Below are 13321 nucleotides of genomic sequence, written 5' to 3'. Positions count from 1 at the left end.
TTTTCATATGATTTTTCAATTTTGAGCCAACTTTAACTGTTCAAATCGTTAGACATGTTTGAAACTTCCAATGATTTTATGATATTTTCCAAAAAATTTCCTAAAATTTCGAAATATTCCGAATTTGAATGGATGTTGAAATTCTGAAATTTTTGGAACATAATTGGAAAAGAATTTTCATTATGATTTTTTTTGGAATGGGATTGGAATCCTCTTATTCCAATCTGATCCGTTTGAAAATCAGCCCTAGAGAAACATATCCTTTTCACTCTCCCTTCCTCCCTTGAAGAGGAGGGGAGAGAGGTTTAGGGTAAATAAATTTCACTTACAATAGGACTAAATAAACTGATAAGTAACCAAAATCCTAAGTAAGGAACCAAAGTTGACTCGCCAACAAGTCTTGTCCTCCATCCTACCGTAGTGAGAGTCGATGTCGGCGGTACATGTAACTTTTTAATCTTCACTGTGATTGAATGAAGATTATGCTTATAATTCTCCTACAACTATATAAAACTGTTATTAGAGAGCTTGGAGGAAGAGAGAAGAAACAATCATGGGTTAGACTGAAATTGGTTCGTTTTAGGGTTTGATGTTGATAAGCCATAAATCTAGAGATTCATTTGGGACAATTAAGCCTTCATAAACTGTTTGTGTTTAAGATTCAAAAAGAGTTATGCCAAAATAGAAAGGGACACGTACGGAATGCCAAGACACAGCAATGTCACAGCACGGGCAGGTTTTCAAACCCTATCATATATGTATTTGAATACGTGAAGTGTGAACAAAACTCTTGTTCAATCTTTTTTTTTTTGGGTCTGAATTTTTATTTTAGTTTTTTTTAATTCGGCATATTATTTTGACTTTTCAATTTCTTTTTAGGTTAGTTAACATGCGGGTACTGTATGAGATATTTCTTAGAATGAACAAGAATTCTTTGCAGAGATTCGCAACTTTCTTTTTTGTTTTTGTTTATTTATTTATTATGGTACTAGAAATGACTTTCAAGATATCAATATGGAAATATACATGTGATTCATATACATTTCAAGATATCAATCATTAATCGAACGAAAAGGCGCATATGATGACGACAATTTGTGTTTTATCCACTTTCGTTGATTGGGTTTCTATTCAAGCAATGCAGGTAAGGTACCGTAACATGCCTACCGTAACATGCCTACACCTTTTCCTTTTATAATTACACTACAGATTTTCTTACACGAATTAATGATGTGTTTCAGAATAATGCTATTTGAACACACTTAATGAAAACCTTTATCTGTGCTCGGTTGCTCAAAACCATGGTTCTTCATTGACATGAAACAAAATAGTACTTGTGGACAAGAAGACATAATTCTTACTCAGCATTAACAATATACTTATGACATGTAGAAGAACAAGAACAAGAAATACAGAAATATAAGAGAAATAAGATTCAGATTCAGAGAAAGGAAACTCCAAACCAAGCCTCTCCATTCTTTCTCACTCTTTTTTTCTTCCTGGTCGTGCCTTCTTTTTCACTCGAGCCGCTTGCTTCATCTTATTTAGTTTTGCTTACTCACCTTTAATTTATATAAAAGGAGTAAAAGAAGAAGAACAAGAAGAAGAAGAAATAAGATGGTCGACTTTTTGTGGTTTATGTTGCCAAAGCCGGTAATCCCACAACTAGTGCTTCCGATTGAAACAATTAAATTGTCATCATTGTTGAAGTCTGCACCCGAATCTCCATTCCCGTATCCGGATATCCCAGACCCTGTGCTAGCTTCTGAGAAGATTCTATTCCCAGTATTGTTGAAGCTCGTGCGTTGTGCGCTGCGGCGGGTTCTTGCCCTCCCCTCCTTCTCCTTGAGCGGTTGTTCAGCTTGATCTCGATTCCAATCTTATATATATGTTAAGAAAAAAATGGAAAGGATGATAAAATAAGTGGACTTTGGGCAAATGCTCCAAAATCAGTTAAAAGAAATCTTTCAATAAATGGAACTTTATTTGAATCAAATAAATGGAACTTCATTTGAATCAAAGAAAAAAATAGTACTAGTGCATACCTGCCATTGATGAAAGCTCAAAAGAACGCCTTCTACTCTCTGTAGGGTTCTTATGTTTTGAAGGTGAGTTTCTAAGAGAGGATGGATCTCTTTAAAAACAGTTGAAAGCTTGTGTGGAGAAGGTGAGGATAAAAATGGAAATAACAAAATAAAAAAAGTCCTGATAATAATCAACTTGGATTAGTCAAGACTCAAAAGGTAATTTATGTGGGCGGAAAAATTTCGTTTTTCCTATTGGTGTTCATGTTTCTTTCACATTATGGGACATAAAAAATGTTGTAGATCCAAATTGAAATGGTGAAGGCTGCTACTAATATTAAATAAATTATCTTTAGACAAATGTAATCGCATGATGATAAATGCTAATTAATTATGTAAACTTTATTAATCATAAACAAATAAAAACACTAACCCCTCAAATTTTTATTGTTATCATCAAATTTCTAAAAACACTAAACCCTAGGAAGTTCACACCCACATGCGCCAAAGTCTTTTACTCACTTCTATTCTTTATTGAACTTACTAATGGCGTGTAAACTGGTGTTGAGAGAGTACTAGTGTGAAAGGGTGGACTTAGGGTTAGGAGAGGGAGTGTTCGGTTGAGGAATTTTTTCAAGCAATTGATCAAACCTTAAAAGGGGCAAATGGAAGTAAAACGCTTAAAATCAAGACTACTGGTGCATTCACTAGATTGGACTCTGAGGGCTCGTTTGGTACGCCTCCTTAACTTGGACTGGATTGGAATAATTTTTATCCCATGTTTGTTTTCACTGGTTCTAGTTTTAAGTGGGACTGTTAATACTGGCCCCACCAAAAACACCTCCTTAGGTGTTCTTAGTTAATCCCGCTTGGAAAGGGCGGACTAGACAGTCACGACCCAATCGCTTGCAAAAACCAAAGCACCTGCAACCACCCAAGCGCTAGCCAACCACCAACCACCCAAGCGCCATCCATAACCACCGATAACCCGAGCACTTGCAACCAATCCAAACCCCCACCGTCACAGCCATACGCAGCAACCCCAATCCACCATCACAGCCACACGGTTCTAGTCAGTTTCGACGAGCACCATACGTTTTGACTTCCATTCAAAACTCAAATAATAAGAGAATCCACAATTGCAGCCATACGATTTTGGTACGCATCAATGGCAGACAGGACTTCATAGCTTGAGGTTGCAGGAGACGGCGACGGCCTCTTGAGCAGAGGGAGAAAAGGAGAAGAAGAGAATACCGTAAAATAGGAAAATGAGAGAAGATTTTCGAGCAAAAAAAAAGAACAGATAAAAAAAGACTGAGAATAAGAGGAGAATGAGACGATGACCACCACTGTGCTAGGAAGGAAGCGGGCTGTGCGCAGGAGAAAGAAAAAGAAAGAGACGCAGAATGAAGAAAAGTTTTATATGAAAATAATAAAAAATTCACATTCTTGAAATAAAAAAATAAAAAAAAATTTATTTTTCACAAAAAACAAAAACAAAAACTTACCTTTTAAAAAAATAAAATAATTAGTCCTAGTCCAATCAAACTTACACCAAACGCAGTACAAATGTTATCCAACTTAAGCCATACCAAGCCAATTCAGGACAGTCCCAACATTTAATCTAGTCCATGTTAGTCCGTCGTACCAAACGAGCCCTGATGAGACTGAATCTAATGGCAGATATGTAGTGACAATATTCAAATATGCTATATCTCATGCTTTTTTACCAGGTGTGACACGAACCTTGAAATTCTTAAAGCAAACACCCAAAATAAAAAGTGCAAAAATATACAAAAAAATCTTGCATTTCCTCCTCAAATTATAAAAAATGACTATTTGTTCCTGCATGGTACTCCTTTCACACAACCTAGGTAGATTTATGTCATTTAGAACAGAGTTAAAGGTATGGGTGAAGTGAGAGTGTGAAGTTTTGTTTAATGATACTTTTCAAGTGTCCAAAAAATTGATATACTTTTATTTTTACTTTTTTATATATAAGCCATTCACCTCATTGTGGTAATTTTAGTTGTCATTTGTGAAGAGAAAAATTTTACTTGTCATTTTATTACAAACAAATTTAGGAGCTGCAAAGGTATCTTCCTACATACCTTGGAAAGTCCCGGCCAACCACCCCGAGGGATGCCTCACTCAGAGACTTAGGAGCTGCCAAGGATTGAAGACGTCCATGTATCTGATCACTATTGGGCCACTTCTAGGACAAGACATGCCGTTACGAGAGGAAATTATCAATCATTCTGAGAAGATGAATGAAAGCATATTGATCAACTTCACTTTGTGTTCTTCCATATCCCAATCTTTATTTTCATTTTGATCCATGTAACATTGCACCCCCTCTAGGATCAAAGTTTTACGTTGACCACCAGTCAACACTGGTGATTATTCAAATTGCTGCTTTCCAAATTTGATGTAAAATGTATTGTAGAATTTATCCACAAGCATGGCCACTTATAAATTGCTGTCCGGCCCCCCTTTGCATTAGGACAAGAGTGGTTCTCTACTGTCCTGCGTGTGATCAAAACAAAAGTTCAACGATCTTTTTTCCACACGGAGTACCTTTTTGACTACACTATCCATCGTGTATTTATCATTTTTTGTGTGATTTGGTTGCCTAATTTTGATTTTGCTTAATTTCTTTTTGGATTGTTAGTTTGTATTTCTTTTATTTTATTTTTATTAAATATACTCACACAGTCAAGTTTTGAAAAAAAAAATTGAAATCTTGAGCCTTTCTCCGCACAAAGTCCTTTTTTACAAGACTTTTCCAAGTCTTTTTTTTTTTTACTGGGAAGACTTTTCCAAGTTGATCATTAGGAATACTGCAGAATATAACAAAGAGTAATAAATAAATCCACATATATAATAGTAACTTATTCCATTTTCAAGACGTGGTCCATGCTCTCATGGAAACACACGTTCAAAACATCTAGTCCCTATTGCTAGTTGAACATAAGAACTCTACAGAGAGTAGAAGACTTTCTTTTGAGCTTTCATCAATGGCAGGTATGTACTATTATGATTAATATTTTTATTTGATTCAACATCTTTTTTCTTGATGTGATTCTATGTGTGTATTGGGTTTAAGGAATTTATGTAATTAGTTTACAATCGTAACTTCCAGTTATTGAAAGATTGTCTTCCAACTGATTTTTGAGTATTTGCCTCCACATATTTGAAGATCTTTCCATTTTTATCTTTGCATATACATAAGATGGGTCTCGATCTCGATATGAAGTTGGACAAAGAAGCAACGAGACTTTCAACATTAATAATAATGATATCTCCGCAATTAGAAGCAAAAAGGTTGGGATTCGTAAGGCTTTCAACAAAGAAGGCAGAGGTGGTGATCAGGCAAGGACGGCTAGAAACCTCAACATTTCTGGCAATAAAATTCGTGGAGAAGACAGCGATAGCGTTGGGATTAGCAACGTTGGCAACACGAACTACAACAAGTCGAGCGTACCATTTCTTCTTGGTCTTCTTATTCTTCTTGTTCTAGCTTTATTTTTTTTCTCTTTTTATATATTAACGGTGAGTAAGCAAAACAAAAAATGAAGCAAGTGGCTTGAGTGAAAAAGAAGGCATGACCGAGAAGAAAAAGAAGAAGACAAAAATCAATAAGTGAGAAAGAATGGTTCGGCATGGATTTTCCTGTACTATTACGTAGCGGAAGGGTTTGGAGATGTATGGCCACCATAGCTCCTATACTCAAACTTTTCTTTGAGTTACTTTCTCTGAATCTGAATCTTATTTCTCTTATATATATATTTATGTATTTCTTCTTCTTCTACATGCCATAAGTATATTGATACATGCTGAGTAAGTATTATTTCTTTTTCTTCTTGTGTACTTGCCATACACATTCTGAATTCTGTAATATATTTGGGGTTCAAGCTTGTACATAATGACTAGTTTCATGTTGAATTTGATATAACTTAATGATCAAAATATACATAGACGGACGAGCTATTTCATAAAGGATAACGACATATAAATTATATCATATAATAGTTTTTTGAGCTTTTTCATATAATTTTTCAATTTTGAGCCAACTTTAACCGTTGAAATCATTAGATATGTTTAAAACTTTCAATGATTTTCCAAATTTGAATGGATGTTGAAATTCTGAAATTTTTGGAACATAATTGGAAAAGAATTTTCATTCCGATTTTTTTTTGGAATGGGATTGGAATCCTCTTATTCTGATATGATCTGTCCGAAAATCAGCCCTAGAGAAACATATCCTTTTCACTCTCCCTTCCTCTTTTAAAGAGGAGGGGAGGAGAGGTTTAGGGTAAATAAATCTCAATTACAATAGGACTAAATAAACTGGTAAGTAACCAAAATCCTAATTAAGTAAGGAACCAAAGTCCTAACTAAGGACTCGCCAAGTCTTGTCCTCCATCCTACCATAGTGAGAGTCGATGTCGGCAGTACCGGCAATGTGGGCATGTAAATTTTTAAACTTCACTGTGATTAAATGAAGATTATGCTTATAATTCTCCTTCAACTATATAAAACTGTTATTAGAGAAGTTGGAGGAAGAGAGAAGAAACAATCATGGGTTAGACTGAAATTGGTTCGTTTTAGGGTTTGATAATGTTGATAAGCCATAAATCTAGAGATTCATTTTGGACAATTAAGCTTTCATAAACTGTTTGTTTTTAAGATTCAAAAAGAATTATGCCAAGATAAAAAGGGACACGTACGTAATGCCAAGACACAGCAATGTCACAGTTCAAACAACAGAGACCACTCGCTGGTATTTGAATACGTGAAGTGTGAACAAAACTCTTGTTTCAAACTTGAATTCATTGGTGTAGTATTTGCCTGCACAATAGGACCACCACTAACCTAACGAAAACCCAAACACACGCAAGTAGAATGCCTGCACAATATTAAGTACCACTAAGATTCCCTAAAACACTAGGAAATAATAATGTTCACTATTACTACAGCAAAAGTTGCAGTTCGCAATAGCTGTCAACGACTAAAAAACCCTACACGCCGTACATCTAAAGAAGCCAGCATTTTGCTGTATAGTAACCTCAAGGGCTCGATAGATAAAAACAAAAAACAAAAACAAAAGAAGCCAGCATTTTAAACTCAAGGGCTCGATAGATAAACCCTCTAAACTACCTCTATTTTATTTTACTCTTGTCATAAAGTTTCTTTTGTTTAATATGAAGCAGTTGCACAGTGGCCATCCGGATATGAGTTGTTGTTCTTGGGCCAATAGGCTACCACCGTCTCTAATATTATAAAGCATATTCTGGTCATTGATGGACTCCTACTGCTTAAAAAATCGCAATAGACGACGGGTTTTCGTTGTCGTCTTTATGCCCTGAAAACCGTCATCTAGTGGACCGGTATATTTTGAATGTTAGTCTTTGTCTGTTCTTCAGGTTTACCCTTTGCTGCTTAGTCAATGGACAACTGTCTTCATATTATAGTCCGATATTTTCTGCTAGGGTGACATAATCTCGAACCTTCTCCACACAAAGTACTTATTTATTTTATTGAAACTTATCGACGAAGGCTTAAACAGTGCCTTTCTACTGGTTTTAAAGAGATCCATATTCTATTCCAAACACGCATTCAAAACATCTAGTCTGTATTGCCAGTTGAACATAAGAACTCCACAGAGAATAAAAACTTTATTTTCATCAATGGCAGGTATGTAAATTTATTTGATTCAAGATCTTATCCTTGATGTGATTATTTTACAATAGTAACTTGCATTTATTGAAAGATTTTGCAGTATTTGCCCAATTTTTACTTATTTGAAGATTCTTTTTCATTTTTATCTTTGCATATGTATCAGATGGATCTCGAACTGAAGCTGAACAACTGAACAAGAGCCCCAAGGAAAATTCTGGAGAAAGAAATGAGCAAGAGCTTTCGCAAAAGGAAAATAGTGAGACCTGGAAGATTCATAAGAATGAAATCAGCTTATCTGAAGGCACAGACGTTGGCGTTTTCGACTTCGGCAACAATTATCATGCAGGTCCTATTGATGGTCTTGAAGCAAGGAGGGCTCGAAACTACAGCGTTGAGGGCAATAAAATCCATTCAAACAAAGGCCAGCGTGTTGGGATTGGCAAATTTGGCAACAACTACTCCATGTCCAACGTATCATTTTTTCTTGGTGGGCTTATTATTCTAGTTTTTGCTATATATAATATATATAGCGAAGCTAACGGTACGAACAAGAAGGAAATATGAATAAGATAGAAAGAGAAGGGGCTGCTGAATAAACAGGCATGAATTTCCAAGAAGAAAACAAAAACTCAGATGGATGGTTTGGAGATTTATGGCCACCAGAGGTCCTACACTCGAACTTTTCTCTGAATCTGAATGTTATTTCTCTTATATTTATGTATTTCTTTTCTTCTTCTTCTACATATATTAATGCTGAGTAAGGTTTTTGTTTCTTCTTTGTCTACATGCGATCAGTACTGTTTCCTCTTGTTCTAGCTTTTTTCTTTGGATACTCTTATTTATAAATTATAATAGGTTCGTATCCTGTATTCCGTGCACGACAGGTGTATCTGACATTCCAGACACGGGTTTAGGTATCAAATATATATTTTTATGTTATTTAAAATATAGATTATTATAAATAAATCCAATCCTAGACATGTATTTATAAAAAAACCCACGCACTATTTAAACATAGAAACACACCCAAAATCAACCCCAAAATCAACAATTGTATATTTTTTTGGTGTGTTTATAAATGGGTCTTGTGTGTGTAATGATGGGTTTTTGGTGTGTTTATAAAGTGTTTTGGGTGTTGGGTTTTTTTATAATTTCAGCCCCATTTTGGGTGTTTTAGTGAAACTCCCTTTAAAATATGTTTAAACGTAGCCTAATAATAGGTTTTAGGTTTAAAAATTCAAACCCAATACACTGAAAAGATTAGAGTGAACAACCACGACGATTTTAAAATTCCTTTTCCCCCAATGACGATGGGGTCCTCCGTTGAATATTTCTACTCTCCACGACGACTTTACCTCCTTTAAATTCACCTGCTAGGATACAGCCGGTGTATTTATTATTATTATTATTTTGTGATTATGATTGATTTTGGTTTGCCTAATTTTGATTTTTGCTTAATTTCTTTTTTGGATGTTAATTTGTAATTCTTGAAATGTATAGAAATCACACGTATATTCTATATGGGAGCATTTTTGCTCACCACCTTAACTCACCATCCATCTTAACAATTGACACCTGTCCTTGAAACTAATTATAGTTAACACTTTATTTTTAATTCTTTTAAATGACTTCAAATAAAAAAATAAAGTAAAAATTATAATAATAAAATAACATTTAAAACAAAAAACACAAAGATAGGTGATGAGGGTTGGTGAGCAAAAATGCTCCCTTTCCATATGGATGCAATGCAGCTAAAATACCAAGTGGCAATTGTCACTATTATTTGGTGACATTTGTGGCTGTGACAAAAGGCATTAGTCACATTTTTTGACTTTTTTTGGTAACTAAAAAGGCTTTTAGTCACATTTTTTGCTTTTTTTTAATGACTAAAGCCTTTAGTAACCCTCACAACAATCACCAAATGTCACCAAATAATGGTAACTGTTGCCAGTTTTTTTTTTTTTTTTGGTAGTGAACCAAAACAGAAAGTTTACAAAATCTCTACAAAGAATTCTTGTTCATTCTAAGAAATATCTCATACAATAACCTAAATAAAAATTATGACATCAAAATAATAGACCGAATAAAAAAACTAAAATTAAGATTTTGCGTGAGGAGAGTAGGCTGGTGTGAAAACTTTGAGTAGGAGAGATCTAATTGCAGATAAGATGTAATAATAATATTCAGGTACATTCACTTGGACCTTTTTTGGTTGGCCATGGAGTTAAAAGAGTTTATGGCTTGCTTGGGGAACTTGGGCACTTATGATATCTTATGGATCAACGCAATTTCTCTCCCAATTTCCTCAAGCCAAAATAAAAATGAAGAACATAACTAAATTATACCGTTGATCTCATCTTATCCTTTTAAACCCATAAATACAAGTTTTTAAGTTCAATTTGTTTGTTTTAATATCAGTTTAACTCTTTTACATGACATATGAAAAATTAAATTTAGCATTGGGATGTATTAAAACTAAAAATAAAAATTAATATAGTCGGTTCGGTTCCGATCGAATTTTTTTTTTTTATGGTGTAGAATCAAAACTGGAACCAAACAAAACTGGTCCAATTCCATCTTTTGAATTTGGTTTGACTTATTTGGTCAACTCTTTTTTTAATTTTTTCTCAATCGGTTGTCAGATTCTTGGGTTCCGATGCCCTCAAATGTCATTTTGTTATTTATATGCAAATAAATAATCAGAGTGAAATTAGACATGAACATTGCCACATCAATTTTGATAATAAATTGTCACACAACAAAGCTAGAGCAGGAAAAAAAAAAAACTAGAGCAAAATTATCTACCAAATTGATTCTCATACTTAATAAAATAATCAAAAAGCATGACAGGGCGCAATAAAATAAGACAGTGGTAGGAAGCATAGCAAATTGAAATGGCAAAGCCCCTACGAGCCCACAATTCACATGACTTTTATTGAGCAATTCGAGACTTACGACAATGAGTTTTTTTTTTGTGGTCAATTTACGACAATGAGTTAAACAAGACTACGATTGCATTCACTAGATGGTACTTTAAATCTAATTGCAGAAAATTTGTAACGATAATATTCAAATACACTATTTCGTGCCTTTTTGACACTTAGTTAGGTGGGTCTCCACTTTGATGGTGCATCTAGATTGTTGAGAGTATGTCACACAATGAAAAGTTAAACATATTTAACATAAGTTTATAAGGAGTTAGACTACTCCTACACTGGCGGAACCAAGGCAAGGACTGCCCTTGGCTGTAGCCCAGGGACAGTTTGGGAAAAAAATAAATTAAATATACATATAGTATATATTTTAACTGAAAATAAATAAATAAATATACAATTTCAGCACCAATATGCATAGTAAGAGATCTTCCACATTTGTATTTGGTGTCAAAGTTTATCCCAACATCAATTTTAAAATTGTTCTATTAATTTGTCTCCAAAAGAAAAGCATTTTTCTAAATGAAATTCACCCTCTCACGAATAATATGGCTCTAATTTCAATTTTTTTCCTTGTGTTTACAATTATGTGATTTATATGATTTAATGTATACTTTTATTTCTAGAAAATTTTTAGAAAATGTAAGTACAAAAAAAATTTATCATTATATTTTAAGCTAATAACTTTAGCTAGCCCACCCATTAAAAAATTTCTGGTTCCGCCCTTGTACTCCTACATAGCCAATTAATTTTAACATGAAACTTCAACGTCCTTCATATTATCATAGCAGACTATTGACATGTTGGGCATGACGCCATTTCCAATTGGTTGCTTTATCTTTCGAACTTCACTTTCTTTTTTGGTGAAATAAGGGAAACCCCCAGAAAACAACTAAGCCCCGCACATGAGTCGAGGCCTAGCAAGACCAAGTAAGTCATCCATCAACAGATAGCTAACCCAGACAGGAGCCTCATCAAAGAAGCAAATTCCCAAATCCAGATTATAACTCCAGTTTGCCAAACAATCGGCAACACAATTCTTTTCCCTATAAATGTGGACAAGGTGACAAGTTCCAATTTGTCGCATGAGATCACAACAACTATGCACCAAAGCAGCAAGAGGATGGCATTGCAATGAATTGATTTGTTGAACAAGTGAGACAGCAACAGCAGCATCCATTTCAATAGCAAGGTTAGTGACACCTTTTTCAACAGCAAGTTTTAGCCCAAAATATAGGCCCCAAACCTCAGCCTCCAAGATATGACCTTGGCCCAAATTCACAGCAAACCCGGCAATCCAGTCACCTGAGGAGTCACGGATAACACCTCCTGCTCCAATAATATTAGTGGCAGCCCTTCTAGAACCATCCACATTCAGCTTAAGTTGACCAATTGTAGGAGGTTCCCAAGCCAAAAAGACAAGTACTCTAGCAGGTTTCTTGCCAGAGCCAATAGCGGCTTTAACCCACTCAACAACCGCAGTAAAGATGGTTTTCCTAGGATTAAAAGGAAAATCCACTGCAACGTTAAAAATCTGCTTGTTACGCCAATTCCAGATATACCAACAAGTAATGGCAAAAACAATATTCCAACCAATACCATCAGGTCCATTAACCTTAGAGAGCAAGTTGCCTAGGAACCAAGGTTTTAGCTCAGATAGGAAGAAGTGAGGAGAGGAATGTAAATTAACAACAGAATTCCATACCATCTTAGCCCTGGGACAGTCCCTAAGAATATGAATAACGGATTCAGTTTGCCAACCACACAAATGACAAGAAGGATCAGAATTTAGATTCCTCTTGGTTCTTTGCTCATTGGACAAGATTTTACCTTGATAAGCCAACCAAATGAATATGTGAGAAAGGATAATGTATGTGGAAAATACATGACTAGTGCCCATGGGAATTCTAACATGCCAAGTGTGTTTGTCCTGAGATGTCTGAGGTTCAAACCCATCCCTAAGCATGTATGAGTAAAACCTCGTCCCCCCGCCCCACCTCCTAACTAGTGGGAAAAAAAAATACATGATTAGTTAGCTGACAAGCATAAAAACTTGTATGAAACGGGATAGTACTACTATTTTGCTATCCCAATAAACCACAGACTGCTTGTGGAAAAGTTATCAAGCATGGCATAACGTGATTGGCTGGGGATAGCGTTTCATGTAAGTGTTCCTCCTGGACAAAGGCTGGCAATGTGTTGTTGTCGATTTAGTTTTGCCAAAATTGATTCAGCTCATCCTCAACTTGTGATACTAACAAGTGCAAGAGCCGTTGGGTAGTATAGCATGTGTAAGTGCGAGGTCGATCCCATGAGGATTGTTGATAGATTGATTCAATTCAATTCCATGCACAAAAGAGAAATGGAAACGAGGTTTAAAGATGAGTGACAAGAGTACATGAATGGAAAACAAAAAGTTAAATAAACAAAGAAGAAATACACTAAGGAACAATCCAATTCTAAGTCTTAAGCAATCACATTAACAAATTCAATTCAAGTAAAAAGATTGATTCTCTCTAATGTATAATTTAGCCATGGTGTCTGGTCTAAACCTTGTATTCCTAATTCTCTAATCAGATCCTTTGTTGTCAAACCTAAATCAAGCATTAGAAATCTATTATCATAGGAGAACATTTTAAACAACCAAGCATGTATCTAATCCCTGTTGTCGAATGTCCATAC

The 13321-nt window shown here is 35.0% G+C and overlaps 1 protein-coding gene and 1 long non-coding RNA gene across 4 annotated transcripts in view; both read left to right on the top strand.

Annotated features, from left to right (window-relative positions):
• Positions 1–13321, top strand: part of LOC110769615 (uncharacterized) — a 94346-nt gene that overhangs the window by 6408 nt on the left and 74617 nt on the right. The window contains exons 1-2 of one of the 3 annotated variants that reach the window (XM_021973633.2): positions 7542–7721; positions 7870–8490. In XM_021973633.2, coding sequence (XP_021829325.2) covers positions 7715–7721; positions 7870–8270 — 408 coding nt within the window. In that variant the 5' untranslated portion in view covers positions 7542–7714 and the 3' untranslated portion in view covers positions 8271–8490. Of the gene's footprint in view, positions 1–7267; positions 7722–7869; positions 8491–13321 lie in introns of those variants that run through there. The other 2 variants (XM_021973634.2, XR_015832882.1) reach the window with 2 other exon arrangements.
• LOC110746670 (uncharacterized) lies at positions 4907–5835 on the top strand. Its single transcript, XR_002525018.2, has 2 exons — positions 4907–5048; positions 5257–5835. It is a non-coding gene; the product is annotated as an uncharacterized LOC110746670 (long non-coding RNA).

This window comes from Prunus avium, chromosome 1, assembly GCF_965620075.1.
Source record: "Prunus avium chromosome 1, drPruAviu1.hap1.1, whole genome shotgun sequence".
Lineage (NCBI taxonomy): Eukaryota > Viridiplantae > Streptophyta > Magnoliopsida > Rosales > Rosaceae > Prunus > Prunus avium.
Note: the sequence above shows the minus strand (reverse complement) of the source record. Positions and strands in the feature narration are given on the sequence as shown.